The sequence below is a fragment of the Limanda limanda genome, chromosome 2, assembly GCF_963576545.1.
Source record: "Limanda limanda chromosome 2, fLimLim1.1, whole genome shotgun sequence".
NCBI lineage: Eukaryota > Metazoa > Chordata > Actinopteri > Pleuronectiformes > Pleuronectidae > Limanda > Limanda limanda.
In genome coordinates this window covers 13,809,641-13,835,819 of record NC_083637.1, presented here as the reverse complement: position 1 = coordinate 13,835,819, position 26,179 = coordinate 13,809,641, and the positions used below count along the sequence as shown (strand labels likewise).

Genomic DNA, 26,179 nt, shown 5'->3' with positions numbered 1-26,179 from the left:
GGGGGGGGGGGCGTTGGTCCTTGTTATTACATCGGAGCACAGGGTTTTGTGGTGAGCAATAACACATATGCTCTGGCTGCCACCCACTTGTCATGTCTGTAAATCAGTGGATCAAGTGCACTGAAAAGAGGTGTAGCAGAGGTTGAGGCGAAGAAGTAAGGACACTTCACACCGTCTACTTTTAAAATAATAGCTCTGAGGACTAAAAGCAGTGAGAACAGAGGCTAGCGATTACCATAAATACTGAGCATTCTATTTCAAAATCTTCAGTCAGACTGCCCTGCAGATAACATCATAAGCCACTGATATGGAAAAGAAACCAATTTGTAGTTAAAGGGAAACAGGGAAGCAAGTGTATACTCAAAATGGACTCTTGGTATTGCCTGTAGGTGTACAGTGCAAACTTGCTGAGTCTGATGAGTAACTCTTTAAATTTGTTTCCACTGTAAGTTTGTAATGATGGGGAAAGAGGTTTGAGTCAGGATGGGAAACAGATGGCAGCGAGCGAGCAGAGGAGGTACCGTCTCTTAATCAGTGTGTAAATAGAGGTGGGAGTTAGAGTGCTGATGAGGAAATCACTTTAAGAGAAGCAGGAGGTGGTTGAAACATTTAAACCAAGGTTACAGTGTAGGAGAGCACGCAGGCCCAAAGCACTAAATCCAGAACTATGTCCCCTTCCCCACAGATTAGTATGGAGATGTTCATCTCCACTGTATCTCAGTGTTTGAGGGATTTAAACATTTAGACATTATTTTTTTTCAAAGACTACATTTTACCTGAAATTCCACAGATGTGTATATATGAATATGTTTAGATGAAACTTCACTAATCCCTGGAGGGAAATGTTGCAGAGAAATGTTATGAGGAAACAGATTCTAAAATACTCTAAAACATAATGTAAGAAATTGCAAAACACAAATCAGTAAACATTGCCTTTTTAATTAATACAATTCAAAATAGTGTGACTCATTATATCTGTACTTATGTAACTCCACATGCGTATCTTATCTATTGCTGTTTAGTGCTGGACTGATATCGTGCAGTGAATTTTTTAAATAGTTGATGAGAGCAGTAAGAGTGAACTAAAATAGTCCAGCTGTGGGCTGTTAAACCAAAACAACGAGTTGAAAGATGTTCTGAAGCTCTGCAGAGCGGAGAGGAACTGCTGAGTCAGGTGATAAGTCTCTGAGGGTTCATCTCTGATAGTAGCACAAGTAGTCATGTGATCCTTTGCCAACATAAACTTGCACTACAAATACAACACTACACAGAACTCTGACACACGCACGTTGTAACATAGACATAGAAAGAAATCAAAACATATAGAAGAATATTGAAAGGTAATGGAGGAATCTCTGTCTCTCTGTGTGTATTTAGATTACTCGACAAGTGCTCACCTTATTGACTTCAGACCTGGCCGGTGTGCTGCTGAGGATCCCGAGGAAGTGCAGTGTACATTTTTTGAATTGATGTTTCTCAGGAAAATACACAAACAGAGACTCCTACACTCAATTTAAACTGTAAACAGCACTTGATGTCGCCATGGCAACCGTGTTTAAGACGCAATGCTGTGATGATGTCACTGACAACAGCTACGATCGCAGCCCAGCTTATTTATTAAAACGGAACTGAACTAAGAGGAGTGGAGCGTTTCATTTTCAGATATAGTTCCAATTTGCATCCATTTATAATTTTACTGTTTACGATTTCATGCCGTCGCTGTTTGGATGAGGCCCTTTTAGATTTCTCCTCTCGTAATATCTTGTCTAAATTGAGCTGTCTTTATGTGAAATTGAGGTTTAGTCATGAGAAACTGTGAAGGTTGGGATGTTTGAAGCTCTTATAGGTGCATGACATCTCTGCCGTCGGATTTTCAGCATTCATTGTACTTCCAAAACTTCTACCTTGAACTATGCTTAAGCCTAGGGGGAGAAAAAAATCCATTCCTACATGGTCACATTTAATTCCCTTCATCATTTTTCAACTGGAATGAGTGAAATTGCCCCTTACCATCAGCAACTTTGCTCATTAAGAGCTTGGAGAACATTTAAATATTTCTATTTAAAACGCCTTCCCAGCAATTCCCAAAAGCCTATTTTACGGTTCTCCAGTAAGTGGATTAAACTGAATTAAAAATGAAAAGAAAAGGGGAGAGACTTTTTGTAGTGCCTTTTATGTTTGGTGAACTATAGCTTATGTTTTATATCAGACAAATAAATATGCTGCAGATACACCTTTAGTATAAGCTGGCTAATTGATTTATTTCACTCCCCGTGTAAGGGAGAGCAGGAAAGTGTGGAGGTGAATAATAAAATCTCACCGTTGGATTTCTGGATGAGGCCCAAAAGCCAGCCTGAAACATGTAGTTGGTTTTTCCTCAGTTTCTCTTTTTCAGTCCGTCTTCGTTAACCTTGAAAACGGCCGTTCTCCTAAATAAGTGTTGTCTACATAAAAGAGTCTTTTTTTATACAATAATACAATAACAGAAGTATTTTTTAAATAATCACTATAATCAAAGTAGTGGGGTTGCAGTCACTGGCCGTGTTTGAGAAAGCACATAATACAGTAAAATGTTGAGCTTCTCTTCCGGCCCAGCGATTGTCCGTCCAGGTATCGTCAAGCTTTTGTCATGATAATTTACTACAGCACAAACTCAGTGTGAAAAGCCCCCCACATTATTCCACTCTGCATTCAATTATTGTGACTCATCTGGAGATTACATAGAAAGGTAGGCTGCTAAATATTCAACCATTCAGTCCGAACGCTTCAATATTGAATAATGTCTATTCACATTCAGCACAATTCATTTAAACACACAGTGTCTGGCCAATTGATACAGACAACAAAACCAACCATTTTATGGTCAATGGGGACGTTGCCTTTGTGCCCAGGCTTTTGTTCACCTCAAAAGACTTTGATGAAATTGTTTCCCCTCATAGACGTCGTCAGTTGACAGGCTGAGCTTGCAAGTTAGCGTCCTTGTGCTGCAACACTCAAGCACACACAGCCGTCTCCTCACAGGTTACACACACAGACACACGCACACACAGATGCCACACACTAGCACACACGCAAACAGACAGGCTCATCTTCCTGTTGGGTAAGCCAAGGTGAAATAGCTAATTGGCGTGCGATGTGCGAACGCGTGTTCTCACCTACAAGGAGGTTTGGGGTGACATCTCCCATTTTTCTGAAGTGCCGACCGAGCACAGGCTGATGCATGTGAGACTGTTGCAGAAAGAGGATGCGATCATGTCCTCCACTAGAGATACAACACATCAATAATGTTGCTTTCACAATACTTTTTCCCTCTTCTACCTTTTCTCAGTCGGAAAAGGCAGATTATTAACAAATGAAACAAACTTAACCCTCCTGTCGGTCTTTCTCTCTCTCTCTCTCTCTCCACCTCCCTCCTGCAGTCATGCCCCGTTTTGCTGAACAAGTGGAGGTAGCCATCGAGGCTCTGAGCACAAACCCCCCACAGGCCTTCGAGGAGAATGAGTTCATCGATGCGTCCCGTCTGGTGTACGACGGCGTCCGTGACATCAGGAAAGCTGTCCTCATGATAAGGGTAAGTCAGTAACCTCCTCCAAAAGAGCAAAAGATAAATGCTCAGCACCAATCAGTCAGAAATGAATGTGGGTAGAAGCACTGAGGAAGACCAAGAGCAATCATTGATTTCTAGCTTTCTCCAACTTTCTAAACATTTGATGTCATGAATCTATATATCTAGATAATTAGTTCATTTCTTAGTATTGCTGAATGATAAGTCTGTGTCACTGCACTCCAAAATCTATTGGAATCTTCAAAATAAAGATAAAGCACTTTGGAAAAATGTGTATAGTTTTGCTTAATTATTATCAGTAGTCATGGTACAAAATAAATCCCCCAATAAATAAATATCTGAATTAATTAAACTAATAATACCTTTAAAGTAATAGATGACAGTTATGGCCAAGTTCACAACTAAGTTATTCCAACACTATTTCACCATCGGTTAAAACATTTAATTTACTAATTTAATTGAATTAATGATTAATGAAAAACATGCTCTTTCAAATGAGAAACATTTTTTTCCAAAACCTTTGAAAATTAACATTTTCAGTCACTGGATTCATCACCATGAGAGAAATGTTTCATACGCCCAGACATATTTTCTTATATATAATATATCATATTATTATATGTTACATTTTTTCCTCTTCATTTATCTTATCCTGACAATGGTACATTGTTGGTAGGGCCTTCAGTATAATGGGCTGCTGGTCATTGATGGTAGAAGAGGATCTCTCTGCCCTGAGTATAAAGGAAACCGTAACTGAAATCTGAAATTCAACTGAATTCCCATTCGAGATGTCGTCCCTGTCACATTATCTGTTTTATAAAGCTGGCAGAGAGCTTTACAGAATGTCATGATGAAAAAAAGCTGCAGAACAGCAGGACCCCAGCAGCTCCACTGCCTCACATACTTACTCTGATGCTACAGTATCTGCATTTTTCACCCAAACTGGCCCTTCTCTCCTCAGCATGTAATTCATTTATTCAACTTTATGCAGGCTGGAAGGTTTCCCAGTGAAGCTCTGGAAAAAATCTAATTATGGAAAATAATTTGATGTTGGTAAATAATGTAAAACAGGCAGCTTTGAACTGCCTGGGACCAGCTGGCCTCATAATCCCATCCAAGTTCAATTACTTTCTGAGGAAACAACTTGGAAGATCCTTGCTTTCTCTGTTGTCTAACTCCATCATATAAATAGCAAATGTTGGTGCCACATGTAATAGTTTGTGTGTCTGTGGGCTTGTGTGTGTGTGTGTGTGAGTCTGTGTCTGCGCTTATATATGTGTCTGTGATTTTTTCCCCCCACTTAAGCCTAGTAACGGCTCCTTTAGAAATTTTACAACACAGATCTTATGAGCAGTCGATGGATTAAGAAACCAATTCTCCACAGTGTTTAAAATTGAGGCAGGTCTAACGTAAAGTTATATTGAAAGTTCTGAAAAATAGTTTTGCACTGGCCTTAATGTAAACAGATACACACGCACACACACACACACACACACACAAACACACACACACACACACACACAAACACACACACACACACACACACACACACACACACACACACACACACACACACAGCAGAGCAGTGGGATGGAGTTGGAGCCATTAAAATGGAACATGTATGAAATTGACCAGTGCCTGAGGAGTGGTAGCTGTAATACACCGACTGTTTACACCCTCACATTCTCAGCAAACTGGCCTACAGCCTCTCACACAGAGAGTGAAACTTTTGCTGGAAGTTGAATCCTAAACCAGCAGTGCATTTTCAAAATTGAAAAGGGTTGTGATGAAAAGGACCATTTTGCTTCAGGAACCCGCAACATGTTCCCTGATGACGGACTCAAAAACTGGTTTTGATAATGGAACCTTGAGTTTAAAGGTTCATCAGACACCTGAACAGTGCACAGGGGTTTCAAACACTATGAGCCCGAATTTAAATTCTGAAAAGTAACCACAATAACAAGTAGAATGGCCTTCAGTAGAGCTTTTTTCATCAAGATGAATGAATAATTCTCTAGGAAATTGTTAGAAATGTCAACAACAAAAACATCCCAATATCTCAATGTCAAATAAAAGTCCCATCCTTGCACCAAGTTTTTCTTTAAAACCATTTTGTAATGTTTTGCGTGATCCTGACGACAACAAACACAACAACCAACCAGCAAATAAACAAACAGATTCAAGATTCAATACTTTATCATGACCACAAGAATAACATCCAGCAGTCGCTGGCAATGAAATGCTTCGGTTTGAAAAACATGCTCTTTCAAATGAGAAAAAACATTTATTCAAAACCTTGGACCCCTGGATTCATCACCATGAGAGAAATGTATCCTACGCTCAGATATATTTTATTACAGGGTATCCGCGGGGTCTTGAAAAGTATTAAAAGGTGATATATAAATTTAGGGAAAATCAAGACCCTTGAAAAGTATTAAAAAGTCTTGAATCATTTTCGAATTCAAGACTCTGTGTAGCCGATGGTTTTTTCCTCTTATACTGTCAGGCCTCAGCCGAAAAGTGACACGAGAGATGGTTATTTAATCGGGAGATCGCACCCGTATATTTTCCTTCGCACTTCTCTCTGGACAACACCCCCTTCCGTTAGAACCCCCCTTCAAAATAAAAGTCCCACCAGCACCTTGCTTATAACAGGAACTACACATCAACCTTCCACAATAAAACCACTAAATAAAATAGCTTACAAATGTGTTGTTTTCTCGATGTGAATAGCACATTTGTCAAAAGTTGTTAAAAGTTTTTGTGAATTCACTTATTCTAGTCCTCACGACAACGCAACAAAAAAATACCTGGCGTTCAAACGGGGGCGGGGCTCGAGCGCGAGACCACAGCTCGAATAGCACGAGTCGTTGTAGAGGACGACTAGCTGCGAACAGTATAAAGGAAACCGTAATTGAAAGCTTCGGTCACAGACTCCTTTCTAGCCAATGCTTAACAATATTACACAAGAAATGAAAATATATATAGAATATCAAATATATCAAATAAAATGATAAAATATACACCTTAATATAAATGTTATACTAAAATAAACTAGGTAGCTACTGAGTAAACTGAATAAATGAATGAAATAAGTGATACTATAAGGTGGTGCAAATATCGCAAAGTGCAGAGTTTAGGAGTGACAATGGGTAAAAACCTAACCTCAATGGACGTTATAATTTCATCTTCCATTGGGACGATCACAAGGTAACAACTGAATCGGTGAGGTAACATCCTTTGCCCCAGAAAACCAGCGGGTGTTTTCGCTTCAGCCCTGCATGTCGACACCCCCACTGAACCTCATTGAAATGAACAAGGGTGTGCTTTTTGTGTTCACACGTTCTTAATGCCTGTGTGAACGTGGCCTGTGTCAGTCTGTCTTTGTGTTAATTGCCTATGCTCAACCTTCACACAAGATTTTGGGGGCAGGAAAAACACAGCGGCGTAAACCCCCGAAAGTCCCTGAAAGTCTTCGGACCAGTCTCCACATCGGGGCAGGTGTGTCTGTAGTAGAATGCCATGCTACACCTCTGCTATACACGTTATGGAATGACTCTGCACCAGATATGCCACTACTACTATTAAAGTATGTTTAAGAAACTGTCTCACAAAGCCGAGACTTGCATTAAGTGCATTAGAAAAAGGCGAATGTTGTCCTGAGAAGATAATTGGAGAAGTATTTCCCGTGAGAAAATTAGGTTAGAACAGAAGAGATTTGGTGGAATTACAGGCACATAGCGAGCAAAGACACTACAAATATTAATTAAAACAAAGTGGAATTTGTGCTTGAATACACTTTTATTACAAAATAATATAAGGGGCAAACAAGTGCATTGCATAAGTGCAGGAAATGTTTTATTCAGGTTGGTACTGCCCCTCGTTAGGTCTCATTGTATAACTGTTATATGTTATTGTTCTTGTCTCATCGAATCCATTAGTGACCGAATATCTGAGTTCAATGGGCCATCCTGGATCAATCACTGTTGAGGATACTAAAAAAGACATAGAGCACAATTACTAGGCAGTGTAACAGTAAATGTAATTCATTATTGCCCCAGGCTCTGGTCTGTGGTCAAACTGTTATTTGGACCTTGATAGCCAATGTGAGCTGGTTTTGTGTAAAACATGTATTGACGTAATAAATCATTATGTCACCGCAGCCGGTGAATAGAATAACTCCCAGTGCTCTTTACTGCGGTAACCGTGACAACACTTGGAATTTGAAATGCTGGCATCATGTAGAAATGATGACTTTACACATGTCAATGTTTTGATGTGTTCTTCTGCTCTGCCAGCAAGTACGTTACCATGGCGATGGCCATTCCGAAGCGAACATATATAGAAATGTGTTAAAAAGAATAACATGAAGGAATAACAACCATCACACAGCAATATTTAAACATGACACATCTTCAAAGACACAAAGTAAAACTAATATTGTATTTTGTGGATATTTATATTGAAAAATATACTTTTAACTTATTGCTTATTTGACGGATTCTATGTTGAAAGGCTCTTTTCACCCTTTTAATGAAGCTAGATACTAGTAGGACAAATTTCAATAAGAGTATATTCGAAAACGACCTGATCGACTCAACAAATCTCTTTTTGCCATTCCCCCCATTTGTGTCTTTCGTGTTTGATCCAGTGTTGAGGGAGCTTAGACAAACTGTCAGTTTTTCACAGAATACATCAGTCTGTGATTTGACTGTTTTAATTCGGTGACATCTCTGCCAGAGTTTGAACTAAACCTCCCAGCGAGGCACTGTGTACAGAAAATGACAACAAAGGAGAACGTTTGCGATCTGTTTCTCAGGATTCCTGCACAATGGGGCATCAAGACAATTGCCCTTTTTCAGTTGTCAGATTTTTTTTCCTTTTACAGCTTCTATCTCACACTTTGATTCTTTGACTCAACCTTGTCTTTGTGTTTCTCGCAGACACCAGAGGAGCTGGAAGACGACTCTGACTTTGAACAAGAGGACTATGATACTCGCAGCAGGACTAGTGTCCAGACTGAAGATGACCAGCTGATCGCCGGACAGAGTGCTCGGGTGAGTCAATCCTCCCTTTCCCCCTGTTCCCAAAACTTCTTTGATGTGTCTTGGTTGTTGAAGCTGAAAGTTAAATATATTATGGGGGGAAAAAAATCATTGCTTCAGTTTGCTGAAATGCAAGTTTGACTTTCCCACACCAGCTCCTGGCCACACGCGAGCAGATTTATCCAACTGGTTTCACTTACATAGCATGAAAGACCATTTAAATAATTATAACAAGGGGGATTATTCTAAATAAACACTGTTTGGGGATGGCAGGTGTTAAATTGCAATCACAAACAAAGAAGCAATTAACAAATTCCCTTTAGATGCCACACAAAACACAAAATACAGTGTAGTTCTGTGTCAAGACTTCTGTTGTGATTGCCAGGGTCTGGTCTTTGTTGCACATTAGGAATTTTTCACTTGGGCCCAGCTTAAAGAACATTAAGAGGGTATCAGTGCTTGCTCCCCTCCAGCAATACAGAGGCTCTAGCGGTGTGTTGCATGTTGAATGGATTGTGGATGGCAGGAGTGTGACTTGGCCCAATGCCTCTCCCTGTGGCACAAGCCTGTATTATATCGCCTGGGTCTCTACACAGTTTGCACACACAGGGGTAATGCACAAAGAAGGGAGAAATAAATGAAACCAAAACGCTGGCAGATTGTTGCTAAACAAATGTTCTGTGCAGCTTTATACTTGTTGTTGTGATGCTAGTTAAAAACAAAACACAATAGAAAACAAAAACAAAGCAAAAAACATGCACAAACACATGTTTTGATACTGACCTGCAGTCACTGTGAGCACAAGTGGTAATAACAGGACATGGTTAATTCTTAATAATAGCATCAGAACAGCATAAATAGAAAAGAGCCGTAAAGTGAACAAATATATGTTAGGAACTCAGTAGTGTGAAGCTGAAGTTTGACACCATTGGCTAAAATGTAGCTGCTGTTATCTAATGGTTTTACCCAACTGACCAAAACTGAAGCAGCAAAGTCCTTTATAGAGATTTCTCAATAAAATGCCCGTATATAAATACATCTATTTCAAACAGAACCTTAACTGAGTAGGATGTTTAACATTTACTTTGAAAAGAAATGGTTAATGGGCAAATTTATATAGCACTTTCCTAATCTTAACAACAACGCAATGTTTCACAGTACGAGTCACATTTGCCAACACAATCCTGCAGTGCTTAAATATAAACATAAGGCAAAAGATCCATCACCCACCAACTGCCTGAATGTGACATCTGCACATGAAGATGCATTCTAATGCCAGATGCGAACCAATGACCTACGAGCTGTCAACTTGTGATCCGATCACCTGAGATTAATGTGAATGTCAGGTATTAACTGGGTTTTGATCTTGTGTTTTCGTGCCATAACATAAATCAATAGGATAATGTGGCCTAAAAATATCAATCTTGAAGTTTTTTTGTTTAAAGTAAAATGTAATGGAACTAAACTATATTGTTTACATTACTTCTATAGAAAAGTTTTTGGTTATATCAGTTTATCAGTTCCTCTGCTGAATGAAGGGGACAACTCATAAAACGTAGATATTGTCAAATCTGACATCCAACAATGAACAAATAGCTGCTCCAGGACGCCCGTGGGGGTCCGGGGTGTGAAGTGCTTTGAGTTTTTTGTATGTCTACTCCCACCAGGGCTCCAACTGAGTAAAACTTCATGGCCATCTGAGCTTCGACGCACCAGCGCTGCCACACAAAGGAGCTTCACAGCACCAAACTGTTAACTAGTTTTGCTGGCACTGCACTGTGCTGAGAGTGGGCAGCTCCTCATGGGAACAGTTTGAAGTCGCAGCACGTCTCTTTGTCATAACTTGTTGTTGTAGTGCAATGATATGAGGTGGATGGAAGGGCGACGTGTGTCAATGTAATGAGTATTCATGGGCATTTAATTAGCAAGCTGTGCCCTCGAGTTTGCATTGAATGAATACCCAACGATGTATCGCAGCATGTTCTTAAACATGTTTACTTCTACTTATACATTTGGCATCATCGTGTGGTGGTACATCTGGCACACCGACAAGGCCACTCGCACAGTCAATTGATATCGCCTGTTTTTCTACCCATAGACGCTGTTATGCCCTCAGAGACTAAACATTTACACACGCGCAAAGCAAGCACATCCATAAAAAGATGTGTTTGCTGAGAACCACTGGTGATCTGCCCGGTCCGCCTCAGCCTGTCCTGTCAGGATAAAGCTTGCTGTCCTGTCACGGTCATGCCAAGTGCACGCGGGTTCTGTGTTTCTACTCCGACAAGAGGAAGCCTAATCCATTTTCTCCATTGGAGCTGACAAGAGCACACTGAGGTTTACAGTCATGAGCCCTACAAGCCCCTCCAGTGTGCGGGAATCACGCACAGGACACAGGCATGATATCTCCGTCTCACTTACCCGATCTCACCGTCTCCCCCTTGCTCGGCGTAGAGAGAAATCAAATCAAGTCGGGGGCAGTCCCAGGAGCCTTTGTTCCCAGTGCTTTGCCTTGTGCGGTGCTCCACTTGTCACTTCTATTATACTTACGCATAAAGCTAGGTTATTAGAGCAAACATGAATAATGAGAAGGCAGAGACACACACAGGGGAAAGGAGGCCTGTACATAGTGTCTCTTTCTATTAGAGCATGCAGACACAAACTCTCCTTCTACAACACACCACGGATAATGCACAAGGAGGCAAACACAAAGCCGCCCACCTCACACACACATGCACCCACACACACACGCACAACATCTCTTGACACAGTGATTGGATAACACTGTTGATAGGTCATCCATAAAATTGAACTCTGAGTGTCCGGGCAGTTTATTTCAAATGAAACAAATTAAAGTCATTTCAAGACGCCGCGCTCGGTGAGGAAACCCGGAAAGCGCTCTAATCCCCGCAGACGCAGCCGAGTCGCAGAGTGTATTGGCACCGCACTCCCCCGGCTGGATTTTGCCACTATGTTAAGCTCCCAAGGCCCGCTCCTCGTTGTTATCAGTAAAGCAGGGGAAGGGATTTGGGGATAAGTGAATTCTAGAGAGCAGGGGTGGGGGGGAGGAGGAAGGAGGGGACCTCAGCAAGTCCCTTCCTGCTCCCCTGACATCCCAATTGGCTCATGTGTTTACCCCTGTGCCGCAGTTTTCTTTTGTATTCAGAACCCCCTCCCGTCTGTCTCTCTCTCTCTCTCTCTCTCTCTCTCTCTCTCTCTCTCTCTCTCTCTCTCTCTCTCTCTCTCTCTCTCTCTCTCTCTCTCTCTCCATCTTTCTTCTTCCCTGACGCTCTCTCTCTTTTGTCACACCGTTTTCCGAGTTAATCGGAATACCAAACAAATCCCCAACTCTCTCTCTCCCCAACCTCCCTTAATCCCTAATTTTAGAAAATGGATGTACAATCCAAGTTGTTGAGTTTCAAGAGACTTTTTGCTCCCTTTAGCTGTTTGGAAGAAAAGTTCCTTTCGGTTCTTCTTGAAGCTCTTACTTGCACAAGAAGGAGGAAACAGTTATGAGTGCAGTTTTAGAAACATCTTCACCTCGTCTGCTCTTATTCTCAATCATCTCATCTCATTTTCTTGCAAAACCTTATCTGCACTTATGGTATACCCATCATTTTGACACCGGCAGCATAATTCATGATGCAATTATAGAAATAAGTGAATAATTGGAACCTCAACAGTTGGGAAGCGAGAACAATTTGAGCTGAAAATATATTCTAACAACCCTCCATCCTGAAAGTCACAGTGATCTGCCTGGTGGCACAGGGCACTCACCTGTGTCACTATTGATTAGGAGGCAATTATAGTGCAGTGTTGCCTACATTATATTTTTGACTGCAATAAACATGAAATCTATTTAGCAAACCATGTAAGAGGGAGATGTAAAGTTTAGAAAGGTTATAATTAAAATTGGAAAAATGGCCAATACTTTCTTAAACTATATTGCTGAAGACAATAAGTCAAACTCAGACAAACACTGTCAGCCACTGATTTAGCTTAATATAATAATTAATTATGTGCTTATTTGAGACTTTGGTTACAATTTGGTAATTAAACATCATTAGTCCTTATTAACATGAGTAAGTATTAAGCAATTTAATCTTTCGGATATGGAAGTTTTGGTAACTTGTGGAATTGCAGATATGCAGTAGATGTTTTATCTTAGGTTAAAGAAGAACTGGTGCAGGAAGCCCAGAGCAGGGAACAGCTGTGTGAGAACTATTATTCATAATGACTCATTCAAGCATTCCTCCAAAGCAACGTACAATTTTGCCCAGCTGAAATCGCTGGTTTAAAAATATTGGTTCCTCATTATACCGTCTCAATTTGTTTTAAATGTGTGCAGTGTTTTCACTCCACTCACTGTTTAATGGGATTTGCTGTTGCACTGTCGCCTGTGTGGCTTGGCAGCAGCAGCAGAGGGAATCTACACTGGGCCTGAATGAGCTGGTTTAGTTGTTGGTTTATGCAATTCCCAGGATGCACCAGCCGCAGTCCGGTGCCACATCCCCAAATACCCATGAGTGGATGAGTGGCTGATGATAGAGTCAAGTTTGTGATGTGGTTACACCATCGCTCGGCCAATTGCAGCGTCACTGACTGTCGGTTGGCCGGTCGACTTATGGGAGTTTTATTCAATTGACTGATCAAAAAATTGGCACAAACACTTTAGCCACATTTTAAAAAAGCTCCAATCCACATATGTATAGAAGTTTTGGATAAACATTAGCGACAAATTAGTTGACAGTATTGCCAAGTAAACTAGAGGCACAGTTATATCTATGTCTACTCTGTTCATTCAGTACTAGAGCAGCGGTTTGTTTCCCAGTCTCAGGCTTTGAGTCTTTTTCTCTGGATGATCATTATACATATGCAGCCAAAGTCCCAACATGGCCATCTTTAATGTCTGTCAATGGTGCTTTTCAGACAAGATCACAGTTACAGAATCCGGACTGTAGCGGAGCAGAACAGCGGTGTTGAAATGGTTTGGAAGTGACTGCTGGTTAACATGTTATTGGGGGGGTCACTATTTTAAGCTTGTTCCATTGCCTGACATAAGAAAGAGAAAAATACAAACATGTGAACAGAATTATTGGGACTTTGATACCGTCAGTGTGAGCATAGAGAGCAGCAGAGAAGCAAACAGATAAAGGAATGACACCGGCTGCCGTAGCCATTTATATATTCCAATTGACATATCGCAGCTCTACAAAAGTTTCCCTCTACTTTCTCATTTTCTCACTTTGACCATACACATCCAGTCATACCCTGGTTTCGACAAATCCATTGGCCTCGGATGAGAAGGTATAGCCTCCATGCTTCTACCTGTAATTTAAATTTGTATTTTTCAATACTAGAGTCCCTCCAATTCCTGCTTATTTCCTTTAAAAGAATTTCAGGAGCACAAGTCATCACATTTTTTTTCTTTTCATTTTCCTCCTGACACCTCTATCAGGAGACATGAGCAAAGTGACGCACTTTCTCACTGAGCTCAGCCCGCACCCCCACACACCAGCTTTGCTGTGAGCGAGGGAAAAGGAGGACAAGGGCGATTATCTCATTAAGAGAATAGCATTTCTTGGAGGAAAGTCAATAATACATGAGTTTGAAAAACAATAGATGGTAACTTTTTTTTTTTTTTTACTGTACTCGCTTTTCTTTCTCTGCCTCTTGAGTCAATAGAATCGACCTAATGGAAACCAGGTTACTCTTCCTTCCATCTCACCTCCCTGACATAATGTTGAACCAATGCATTATTCATTCTTTGGTCTAAGAAGCCGAGGTAATTATACATTTATCTCCCAAATAATACCGGGTCCTTACTGCGCCTGTGACCTTGCCAAAAGATTTATGCCGTTTTGTACCTGCCCCCAAAGGCCGCTGAGCGAGCAAATGTATTCTCATTGAGAAAAAAATTGAAGGCAAAATGGATTTGCTCTTCATGGGTATAAGATGTCAAGGGGTTTGAAAAGGTCCAGTCATTAAATGTAAAGTTTAGAACTTTATTTTGAAGCATTTCAGAAGGGCAGGGATAGTCAGACTCTAAACTTAATGTTTGAGTTTTGTAGGGCGGATTAAAAATGGTCTGGTCAGAAAAAAATAGAACAAATGCTGCTCCGGCTCTGCCTTTCATACACTTCCCTTTATACTCTTTCTCCTGAACTAATCCCTCTTCTTATTCACCCCTTCCCTCATTTCCCTATCGTTCTGTCCTCCACAACCTTATCTCCCCCCTTTACCTCAATTTCTCTCCTCTGGCATTTACTTCATTCGGCTCAAATTTACTCACGTAATAACCTCTTCTTTCCCTTCTAATGCTTTTGTTTCCTCCACTCTCTTCCATGTCGCCTGCAGGCCATCATGGCGCAGCTTCCCCAGGAGGAGAAGGCCAAGATTGCGGAGCAGGTGGAGAGCTTCAGACAGGAGAAGTGCAAGCTGGATGCAGAGGTGGCCAAGTGGGACGACAATGGCAACGACATCATCGTGTTGGCCAAGCAGATGTGTATGATCATGATGGAGATGACTGACTTCACCAGGTAAATGTGACACATGCTAAGCAACAAAAACCAGAGATGTCCCAGAAACAAGCTGAACATGTATATAATCTAAAATGTTTATGTTCATATGGCAAATTTTGGAGCAAATAGTTGCCTAATTATGCATCTAACTGATACACAAACACCAGAGAGTATTATCTGGCTCTTTAGCTGCCTAATGTTCCTCTTTGCTCACCAGCCAGGCGCTTTCTATAGCGTAGAGTTAGTATATTGATGATTTTTGCTGTAAACAACCACAGAGTAGTAAGATTGAACCAAAGCAGAAAAGCTCTTAAAACAATGAGCTGCAAAATACTGAGACGCTCTATAGAGCTGAGGGGAGCAGCTGGTTCTCTAAGGGTTTATCTTTCAAATATAGGTTTCTTTTATAGCAATTGTTTTTATAGAAAAAGGATTCAGTTACTATATTTACGTGCATTAAGTGACAGGAACAGGATTTCTGAGAAACTTTGCATTACGAAATACGAAGTGACTCAGATAACCTCAGTTGTAAAGCGGCTACATGCGGATGTTGTGACTCCAAGAAATACTCTAATAGATCATCTGTTTGCTTATGTTTACGAAAAGCCGGCAGCTTTTGTTTCAATCTCCTCCATCGTCGCTCAGCTATATCTGGGAAATCCCTAATGCCCCACTAATGTGTTATCTGTCTCGAGTTGCAATCCACTCTGCAAAAGCATTTCATGGAAGTAACTAAACAGAAGAGAATAAATCAAACTCAGAGCCACGTGCGATTAGTCATGAGTGGTTATGGAAGTGGTGCTGTAACTGGACTATTATCACTTGGCTTTGACCCCAGTGACTCAGATCGGCATGAACAAATTTAGTGGAAACTTCAGCTTCACACTGACTAAAAAATTTGACAATTCATCCGGACAAACGCGCTTATCTTAGCCACATTAACTCTCTGTCGCTGCAATTCAAGAAAACACAACACAGGCGAAGTTGTTGGCCATTATTTCCCTCTCTTCAGTTATTGTCTTCAACTTGAGTTAGTGTCCGATTGTCTGAATTCTCACTGATTTCGGCTTTTGATAAGAAATGGCTACTGTGGCTGAACGGTGTGAAAACGAAATCACAATACGCCAGTTCTCATATTCATCACATCATTTCATCATATTCGCACTCCGTCTACGTCTACCGTCTTTTTGATGTGTTTGCACATTGGCTCAACAGGCTTTGTACCAGGGAGCTGGTGCAGAAATGTCCAATTAATGTCAGGTTCAACTGATTTCAACATTTACGCTCACACAGAGCTCCTCTGGGTAATGTGGAGGGAAAGTTCAGGGCTGCGGTGCAAGTGTGAAAGCAGCTTTTTTTCTGTCACACTGTGCCTCACAGGGCACTAGTGGCTAGTAGCCAAGGTTTTTTTTCACAATGTTGCTGGATTATAATTATTATCTTTATTTTCTGATAATTACAAGTCTTTGGTTTCTTTCCACGTTGCTATAATCAACCCTGTGAACAAAGCGTTCAAAGATAAACTGAATTTGTTACATCCATTTCAGTCTTGATTTCAATATGTAATATTCTCCCTGACAGCCACAGCAAATTAGCTGTTGCACAAGCTTGTGTGTCACAGGGTTAAGCTCCGTTTTCGAACGCAAGCTCTGCATATGCTCTTCCTCTGCAGCTCCACCCACATTCACTTTGTCCTTCTTTATCACTCTTTGAAATTACCCAGAGGCAAAGGCCCCCTGAAGAACTCCTCAGATGTGATCAACGCTGCGAAGAAGATTGCAGAGGCTGGCTCCAGGATGGACAAATTGGCCCGTGCTGTTGCAGATCAGGTAACTTTGCTTCCATCCACTTTAATTCAATTGCTATACTTTAAATCAGCCGGAAACAGTCCCTGGCTGCGTCACTGTAGCTGCAGAGCACATTACCAGTTTTGAGTAAGCGTGGACATTGGACATTTACAATGTGGGCACTGATGAGCCTAGCTGGAGTGGTGGGCTGTGTTGTCACGTGACTTTGTCTCCCGATGGGGCCGACTCTATGAAAGCAAACAGCAGAACCAAGTTGTCTCTAATATAATTAGCTCCCAACCAAGGTGTTGCATTCATTATCAGATGAGTACCTCTCTAAAACACGCTGACAAACCAGTTTCAATATCTAATCAATCAGTGCTGTGCTGAGGGAGGATGAGAGAGAAAAGAAATAGGTGTGTATTCCTAGTGTGTGTGTGTGTGTGTGTGTGTGTGTGTGTGTGTGTGTGTGTGTGTGTGTGTGTGTGTGTGTGTGTGTGTGTGTGTGCGTGCACGCAGCAAATTAAGTGGGAGGTTTTTCAGAATGCTAGCAGCACTCCAGGTCATGCATAATCTTCTTCAATCAGTCTATCTCTAATAAGCAGTGAGAATAATCTCGGGCACAAGACTCACTGATTTATTAAGGCAGCATGTTGTCATCGTAATTGCTACTGCTGTTTGCTACCAAACCCTCGGAATGATTATCGGTGAGTTCGGCATCACATGCCGAGCTTCTTTCGCAGTGATTCAAAAATGTCAAATTGCAATAGTCAAATGTTTTTTCTGACGTCCAGCAACTTCACACATATGATCCCCCACAACGCTGCTTCATCTTTACTACAATGTGCCAAATTTATACTCAAATACATTATATATAATATACAATCCCCAAAATGGTGTTTTTGAGTTTGGATTTCCATGCAATATAGATAACTAGACGATGAATGAATCATACCTCTGAAAAAGTATAGTTTTAGCCACTGTGGGACGATGTATCGAGCCGAGTAAACAACATGCACTTTTAGTATATTAAAATATATCTTTATAAAGATAATATGACAAACATGTCTGCAAACAGTGGCTTATTTACAATTTTCACCAAAACGTGTTTTTGAGCTCTTCGACTGAACCAACTGCTCTATAGCATTCACCAGCTCGGTGCTGACTCTGTCTGTCGGCCTTTTTAGTGTTGAGCAGAAAGGGAACACTATGCTTTATCAGAGCATTTCTGTGGAAAACTGCTGCCCGCTGTATATGGAAGCTGATGAGAGGAGTGAGACTAAAACCCGAAACGGCAAAGCTGCAGGCCAGAAAAACTAAACAACGACTTAAAAGACACTGAGCTCCATCGAGCTGAGGGAACCTGCCGTGTCTGGTGATAATTACTGTATCTGTGTATTCATCACTGCAAGACACCCCCACTGAGGTGAAGATATTAATCCAAGGTTTGTGGAGAAAATATTCAATATAGACAGTAGAAAGTTGGATAGGAGAAAGGTCTTTGCTTGGCACAGGAAATCGTTTTCAAACACATGTTATAAGATATGCTCATAGGATTCTGGTATATCCTGGTAAAATAAAGGATAAACAAAATGCAGGAGGATAACAAAGAAAAACTTTTCCAAATGCTTTTTCTTGAAAAGTAATTGAAAAACACATTTTGGGCTCATTGATACTTTACAGGGTACTACATACTGTACGCCTCTAATTTCGAGGTGCATACATGTTAAGATTAAAGTGTGCACAGAGAAGAATGTTGCTCTTGGCGTTAGATACCATTATGAGGAGATAATTTCTTCTTCTGAGAGTTTTCTTCATCTCTTGCCCTAATCTGACAATATTTGACTTCACAATAAAACAGTGTATTGGCAAACCCTCTGCTGTTAGCACAGTGCAGAATGCTCGTCAGTCTGAGTGACCGGAATTTATTCTAAGCCTTGGACTGACCAGAAGGCTTTAGTCACTGTTTTCCACAGCATATTGCATGACAGAACAAAGTTTCAGGCTCAACTCTGTCTGTTGTGCAGCAATTAGCACAAACAAAGCGATGAAAAGTCGCCTTGTACATAAACATGGTTCCGCGTTTCCATGTGTGTCAACATTTGTCTCGAAAAGCTGGTCTCGGGTCTGTTTCACGGTTTATGTGTGCGTTCAGGGCAGGATCTGGGACAGAAAGGCCGAGGTTAGCGTGCACGTTTCCCTGCGTGTGCTTATGTATTCACTTCTTGGCTTGTAGGCTGCCAAGTGATGATCAGTGTTTAACAGGGTTTAGGTGGGAGTGAAGCTGTCACATGGCAAATCACTGGCAGAGCCTGTGTCTGAATCAACAGTTGCTGCAATGAAAGAGCAGGTGGCTTGCCATTTTTAATTCTCACTTAAATGTTTCCTCGACCAGTGTTGACTAAATATTCAGAGCCTTCTGTTACACTTCCAGAAATCAGAGCTACGATTAGGAAATAAAGAAGGGCTTGAGGTCCTTTTTCTTTTCCTGCATGAAATTTATTATGAAAGTGTTTTCATGTGAGTCACTTGAGACATCTGTTTGTCATCCCAGAAAGGAAACGGAATTAATTAGTAATAGATAAAACAGCAAAAGTTTTCTCTTATCAAGCATCTTATTGGCATTACACAACAAATAACAGTACATTTATATTTATACTGGATGAGGAGTACAAGTATTTTGCATTTACACAATCTAGTGGCCAACCTGTACTGGTTGACAGCGCTGCCGGTCCGCAGTAAGAATAAAGGCTGCTTCGCTGCTTGCAGGCAGGTCCCTTAAGTAGCAAACCTTGTTGCTATGACTCCACATCAGCCCTATTGATGAGCATATGTGAAGCAGAAGAAAATTCTGTGTGGAAGGACAGTGAGCTCTTTCATAGTCATTTAAGCACAGCACTTGACGTAGAAAAACCCCTCGAGGCAACTCACCCCATTTCACTCCGGCAATGCCTTTTTTTCTACTCTATTTCTCCCTCTCCTTTCCCCCCACTCTGCTTCGTTCTTTAAGTTCCCCTCCTACACACAATATGCAGTAAACAGTGTAAACCGGTTGCACAGAGAAATGAGCAGCTACTTCTATCTGCCCCACCAATCAAACAGGTAGATGGTTTTAATGAAACAATCTGATCCATTGGTTGTGATTTAAAATGTAATGCTATTATCTATGGCAAAGTCAAAATTACATACATCAGCCATTACATTAAAACTTGATGATCGGTGTGTTGTGTGAGACATACATTATCATATTATTATTATCATACATTAAGTGTGGACCGACAGCCCAAGCCCATTCATTACTTCTAAAGATATAAACCAAAAAAGTAAGAGATGTTGTTTTCAATGGTTTTTAGCAGATGTTCTTGTAGTAGTATTACAATTTAAGGCGATTCTTTTTTGTTGGGCATTAAAATATATGCGACTGTTTACGGCAGCGGGACGTTGTTGAAGATATGGGACTGACACATAGTGTATACAGCGACACTGCTCTTTGTAATAAAGGAATCAATTCATGGTAGGCTATAATAGAATTGTTTGATGGGCTTTAATAACATCAAGAAAAGTTTCGGGTATCATTCAAGTTTGGACATTAGCAAATGTCCCGCGTCACTTAAAACTGTCAGTTTGTTAATTATAAACGCTGCTAAACAGATGCAAAGTTTGAAGCTTTGACTTCCAGGTTTCCCTTTCGTTGTCACAGCAGACACTTCTGTCCCACTGAGTCCATAACAAGAAGAGCAAATCTCCTGTAGCCTCCGCTGACAGCAGTGAAACCAAGTGTGAATGATGTGTAATTAAAAGGCTTCTCAGTAAAAACAGAAACTGCAGTTTAATGGGGACTGACTTGAGAGTTGTCATTACCAACTATCTATAAAGATTGATTGTGAGTAAAAGCTGTCAGCCAGAAGTACAGCAGCTCAGTTTGTACCAAGATGGATTTTTTCAGTGACAATGTAGTTTCTTGTGTCATATTTCTGATAATAAATAAGACAGATTATGTTGTTTTCTTACCCGATCCTTTTGGATGTAAGAATTAAAAAGAAAATTAAAAAAAAAGGTTTGACAAATACTAATGTCTTTCATTACGTTATCAACACAGGGTTACTTCTCTGTGGGTCCAACACACATAAATCTGAGGTCATGACATTGTTTTTGCATCGCGCAATATCCCTACATATGTTAAGATGAGGCAAAAAGACCACAGATTCAGCTCATGAGCGGGGTTACATCATTCACTCTGTCAAAGTTAGTTCATGGCAACCAGCCGCAATTCTCATATTGACTCTGCTACATTTTACTCTTCATATTAATAAGTAAGAACTTGAAAGGTTCTCCCATCACAGACTGACTGCACAGCTTCCAATGCAACACCAATATAGCAGATTGAAAATTTTAGTAAAGTGTAATTATACAAAGAACAGAATATTTGGAAAAGTGGTCATGAATGGAAGCACCAGATTGTTCTGTTACGTATTAGTGATTCATTTGACCTTTTCTATTACAAAACGACAGCTGGTGGAATGAAGTTCCATAAGGTAGTTACTTAAAGGAAATACGTGGTTTCTGTATAATGTACAACATGTCTTTGGTGGATACGGTGCCAGAGACTGGATGAGCAAATAAAAAGATTAGCAGCTTTGTTGAAGTAACTGACAGGTGAGGGCTCAGCATCACAGGCACAGCGGTGCTCCAGTCAGTTCCAAGAAAGATCATGTAACAGCGCGGAACATGCTCCTTTTAAATCTGTCACAGTCATTTCATTTTGAATAACTCTCCTCTGTCATTTCCTTTATCCAGTCATAGAATTGGAAAGAAGCAGAAATGTGAATAATACACAAAGGTTAATATTGCCTCTTTTAACAATGAATAATTTAGAAAAGGTCAGTCTCAACCTGTTTTAAAATGCAGCAGCAGGGTGAGGTGTGACTTGGTGTTTTGACAGACTGCCACACTATGATAGTGTGTTGCCCTCATCTCGGCACCGGAGTTCACATCATCTCCCGGAATTATCCACGGGGAGCATGTTTCATTCATTCTGAGCCGAATTATGCAGACGCACAAAAAAAAAAAAAAACTAGTTACCTATTTCTTTTCACGCAAAAAAAAGAAAAAATTAACTTCCTGAAATGTGGAGAGAAGTGCTGAGGTCAGGAGGAGTTTCACAAGGAGACATGAAGTCAGTCAGTGTTAAATGCAGAGAGAGAGAGAGAGAGAGAGAGAGAGAGAGAGAGAGAGAGAGAGAGAGAGAGAGGGAGAGGAAGCGTTAGCGTGTCAATGGGCCTGGCAAAGTAATGGGCCATACAGTTTATTTACATCCACGGGAAATCTGTGGAAGAAATGGACTATTATTCAACTGTACAATGGAGAGCAATTGTGTCACGTCTGTAGTGCACTTGCCTGGGGCAGCTGTGTGTGTGTGTGTGTCTGTGTGTGTGTGTGTGTGTGTGTGTGTGTGTGCGTGCGTGTGCCAGCAGCGTGAAGAGCAGTTAGCTGTGATGCTAGCCAGGACTGGCGGTGCAGTGATAAAAAGCCCAAGGAGCAGCTTCCCTCTGCCTCACTGGCTGCTCTATGGGCGAGCAGCTCGGCCTCACTCTGCAGTTAGTGGCACTTAGTGAGAGGGAACTGGTGCTGGTGGCGTCTCTGGTCTTATTTACTGTGCCGGTGAAAGTCCTGTGCTGATAGCAGCCATAACTATAAATGTAATTCCTTGAATTGCTCTTTCAAATCCTATAGTATAACTGTGTTTTACTCCCTGTATTTGTGACCCGCGCTGAGAAGCACTTGTGGCCAATCATCACTATTAGTCTTGGAACAAGAGGCCCTTCCTCAGTGGGAAGGAGAGAATATGGGCGGCTGGGAAAAGCTGATGGTCCCAGAGGGGGTTTATTCATATGACACGCTTGAAATTCAACTTGCCGACCCCCCCTCTGCCCAGTAGGCCAAGGGAATGAGCTGTGCATTTCCCCACACTGTGCTGCAGAATGTCCTAGTTAGGACCGTTTAATATTAATGACTAGAAGAAAGGTGTTGCTACAAAATGATGCTCAAAGTGTTAAGGCAGCTGATGCAGTGTTCTTAACCCACTGGGAGCTTATTGGGCCAGAGCTGAGTCCTGGAAGACTTCCAGATGGAATAACAGGGGCAAACGGTGTGATAGTAGGAGACCGGAGGAGACTCTGCTCGTATTCCCTGTTGGTCCATTTGCTGCACTGTATGAGTGGGCTCTTTACTTCTGGAGTAGCACTGCTGGATCTTTAACTAGCAAACCAAATACTGGAACCCTACTGTTGCAATTGTTTTTTTTTTTATTTTCTGCTTTAAAAAGGCCTCAACTTTAGATTTAACACTTTAGAATACACATCTCCATCTTATTTATGTCAATATAAACATACATCCTATACATCCAGAAGATGGTTCAATGATAAAAAAATTTTAGACTCTGTCTGACTGTCAAATAACAACTACGTCGCCTGTCAGGCTCAACTGCTGACAAACTGCTGAGTTCTCAGTCCATAATAAGACATTGTTTCCATGGTGATAGCCGTCCCTCAATGTCAACAACCACTCATACAAAATAAACTTCACTGTCAACACTGCACCTCTGTTGGTCCTCAGCAACACAGCCACCAAGTCAGAATATAGACACCACTGCATGTTCATGTTAGCGCACATAGAATGACTTCTTATAGATATGTTATGTGTGTTTTGACTGTTCTTCTTTGTGTCTCTTTCCCAATCAGTGCCCTGACTCAGCGTGCAAGCAGGATCTGCTGGCCTACCTGCAGAGAATTGCCTTGTACTGCCATCAGCTCAACATTTGCAGCAAGGTGAAAGCTGAGGTCCAGAACCTGGGCGGAGAGCTCATTGTGTCTGGGGTAAGTTTATTAAAAGTCATATCATAGACAAGCCTCACCACACAGCAGCCATGTTGGAAATGCTACTGAGCTGTTATTGTTGGCAAACAAGACCAAATCCTTACCTGAATGGCCATAACTGCACTTTCAACAGTCACCATGACATAAAACCTGGACATGAAGGATCACCAGTTTAATATTTGCCTCTAAGTTAGGTTAAAAATACATTTATTTTCCCTCTGCTTATACTACGTATACGTAATGTTTTGCTTAAATCAGTGGAACGGCACAACTGACAAGCAATTGTCTTATTAAAGGACAGTGGGGGTGCGGTACGTTCATGGTTTGTCTGTTTCGTACAGTCTATCTATACAGATCAGTTTTTATCAGTGATGCCATAGATACACTAAAAGGCTTCAGTCACTGGATGTCATGCCATGCACTGCTGGTGGTAGAACCTTTTAATTCAAGGTCAAAAGAGAGCTTGGGAGACCAGATAAAGGGTCATGCATATTAATGCTGACGCAATTATTTCAGACCGATTACCAGGTAATAATACCAGGAAGATGCACTGCAGGCTTTTTTTCCTTTTGTGTGTTTTATGCCTCATGAACCTGATAATCACCGCTAAAGGTACAATTAGACTCTTATCCCATAACGCTTGCTTTTGGCCTTGAACAGGTTTGAGGTCAGTTTTCATTTATTGTTTATAACCCAACTCAAATCAGAAGTTCACATTTTACAATCTTAACAGCATTTGACACACTGTCAGATAAAACCTACTGAAGCAGATTTTGATTTTTAAGGGAAGAACATTTACAAAATCCCAAGTAGCACAGTGGAAGGACAGACAGAAATACTGTAGAGTACAATATTCCACATTAACATTTCTGTCTTCATAAAACTGAAGAGACTTATTTTGACCTCAGAAAAGAATACCCTTCAGACCTGTAGAGCTTTGGAAGTATGTCTGTGGATATTTAAGAATAAAGTAATTTGTTGGAACACGATATAATTCTAGTCAGTTCCTTATATACACAGATTTTAAATGGAGATACAAGCTTCACGCTACTCTGCATCCGCCATTACACTGGATTTAAGAATCCAATTTTCTATCACGGGATAAAGCAGAGAAATCCCACAGTTTTGATGACTTATCTTGCTTTGTGTTATTTTTATATTGTGTCTTTTATTTTACTATTTTAAACCTGGATGCAGGCACAATAACACACTTCACTGCACATTCGACCATGTATAAATGTGTAGGTGACAAAAAAATCTTATCTTATCTTAGTTTGATTTGTTCGTCAAATTAAAACCTGACTTGGGTTTTTACCTTTGCTTTGGATTTCCATGCATCTTGTTGCTAGAACAGTTCTTCATGATTTCTCAGGACTCTATTATAGTTTCTCTCGCATGAGTTTTGCGAGTCCTGCTGAGATTTTAACCTTTTCATGGTGGCCAGCTGGAGTCCACGCTCATTAAATCTGCACAGTTGACTCGTCTCAGCAGTAGGTAGAAGGAGGCCCACTGGCCGCCGACCCTTAAATGTCAGCCAAACAAAACAGACGGAGACAGAGGTACACCTGACCCCTGTCTCTGCTAATTAAGGGCTGCTAAAATAAGATGTCATATAGCTATGGCCATGTTTTTATCCTGCTTAATTGCCTGTCGTGGCACAGACCTCCTAGGTGCTGTATGTAGCCTAATCAGCCCTTATTTGCTCAAGAAAGTGTTGCACTTTTCCTTGTAACAGACACGTTGACTTACTTGAATTGACCCTTCATGCTTCTCTCTCTACCCTTTCCAACTGTCCCTCGCCCTCCTGCAGTTGGACAGTGCCACCTCCCTGATCCAGTCGGCCAAGAACCTAATGAACGCAGTGGTGCTGACTGTAAAGGCATCTTACGTGGCCTCCACCAAGTACCAGAAGGTGTACGGAACAGCGGCGGTCAACTCCCCCGTGGTGTCTTGGCGTATGAAGGCCCCGGAGAAGAAGCCGCTGGTAAAAAGGGAGAAACCCGAGGAGTGTCAGACACGTGTTCGACGAGGCTCCCAGAAGAAACACATCTCCCCCGTCCAGGCCCTCAGTGAATTCAAGGCCATGGACTCCTTCTAAGAAAGAAAGAAACACCTCGTCATACGTACCCCAGAAAAACAACAAAACATGACGCTGACAAGTTGAAGAAAAAAAGTCCCTTTTTACATTGTGTTACCCCGCCTCTGTTTGCCCTGTGTGTGCTGGGTGACATCTCAGGAGGACTACAGTACATATTAAACTGCCACACTGCGGCTCCCTGGAACACTGTGGGCCTCGTGGCTCACAGGCAGCCAGCACACACCCAACACTATTTATCGGTCTTATTGTAGCTAATTATGTGAGAGCCAAAATGTGACACAACAATAC

General features: G+C 41.2%; 1 protein-coding gene across 5 annotated transcripts in view; it reads left to right on the top strand.

The window, feature by feature from the left end:
• The window catches only part of ctnna2 (catenin (cadherin-associated protein), alpha 2), a 260,226-nt gene extending 234,335 nt beyond the window's left edge, over positions 1 to 25,891 (top strand). For 3 of the 5 annotated variants that reach the window (XM_061092617.1, XM_061092608.1, XM_061092600.1), the window contains 6 exons: positions 3,420 to 3,571; positions 8,509 to 8,622; positions 14,968 to 15,149; positions 16,855 to 16,960; positions 23,659 to 23,793; positions 25,604 to 25,891. In XM_061092617.1, the coding sequence (XP_060948600.1) occupies positions 3,420 to 3,571; positions 8,509 to 8,622; positions 14,968 to 15,149; positions 16,855 to 16,960; positions 23,659 to 23,793; positions 25,604 to 25,891 (977 nt within the window). Of the gene's footprint in view, positions 1 to 3,419; positions 3,572 to 8,384; positions 8,430 to 8,508; positions 8,623 to 14,967; positions 15,150 to 16,854; positions 16,961 to 23,658; positions 23,794 to 25,603 lie in introns of all 5 variants that reach the window. The other 2 variants (XM_061092592.1, XM_061092625.1) reach the window with 2 other exon arrangements.
• The last annotated feature ends 288 nt before the right edge of the window (positions 25,892 to 26,179 follow it).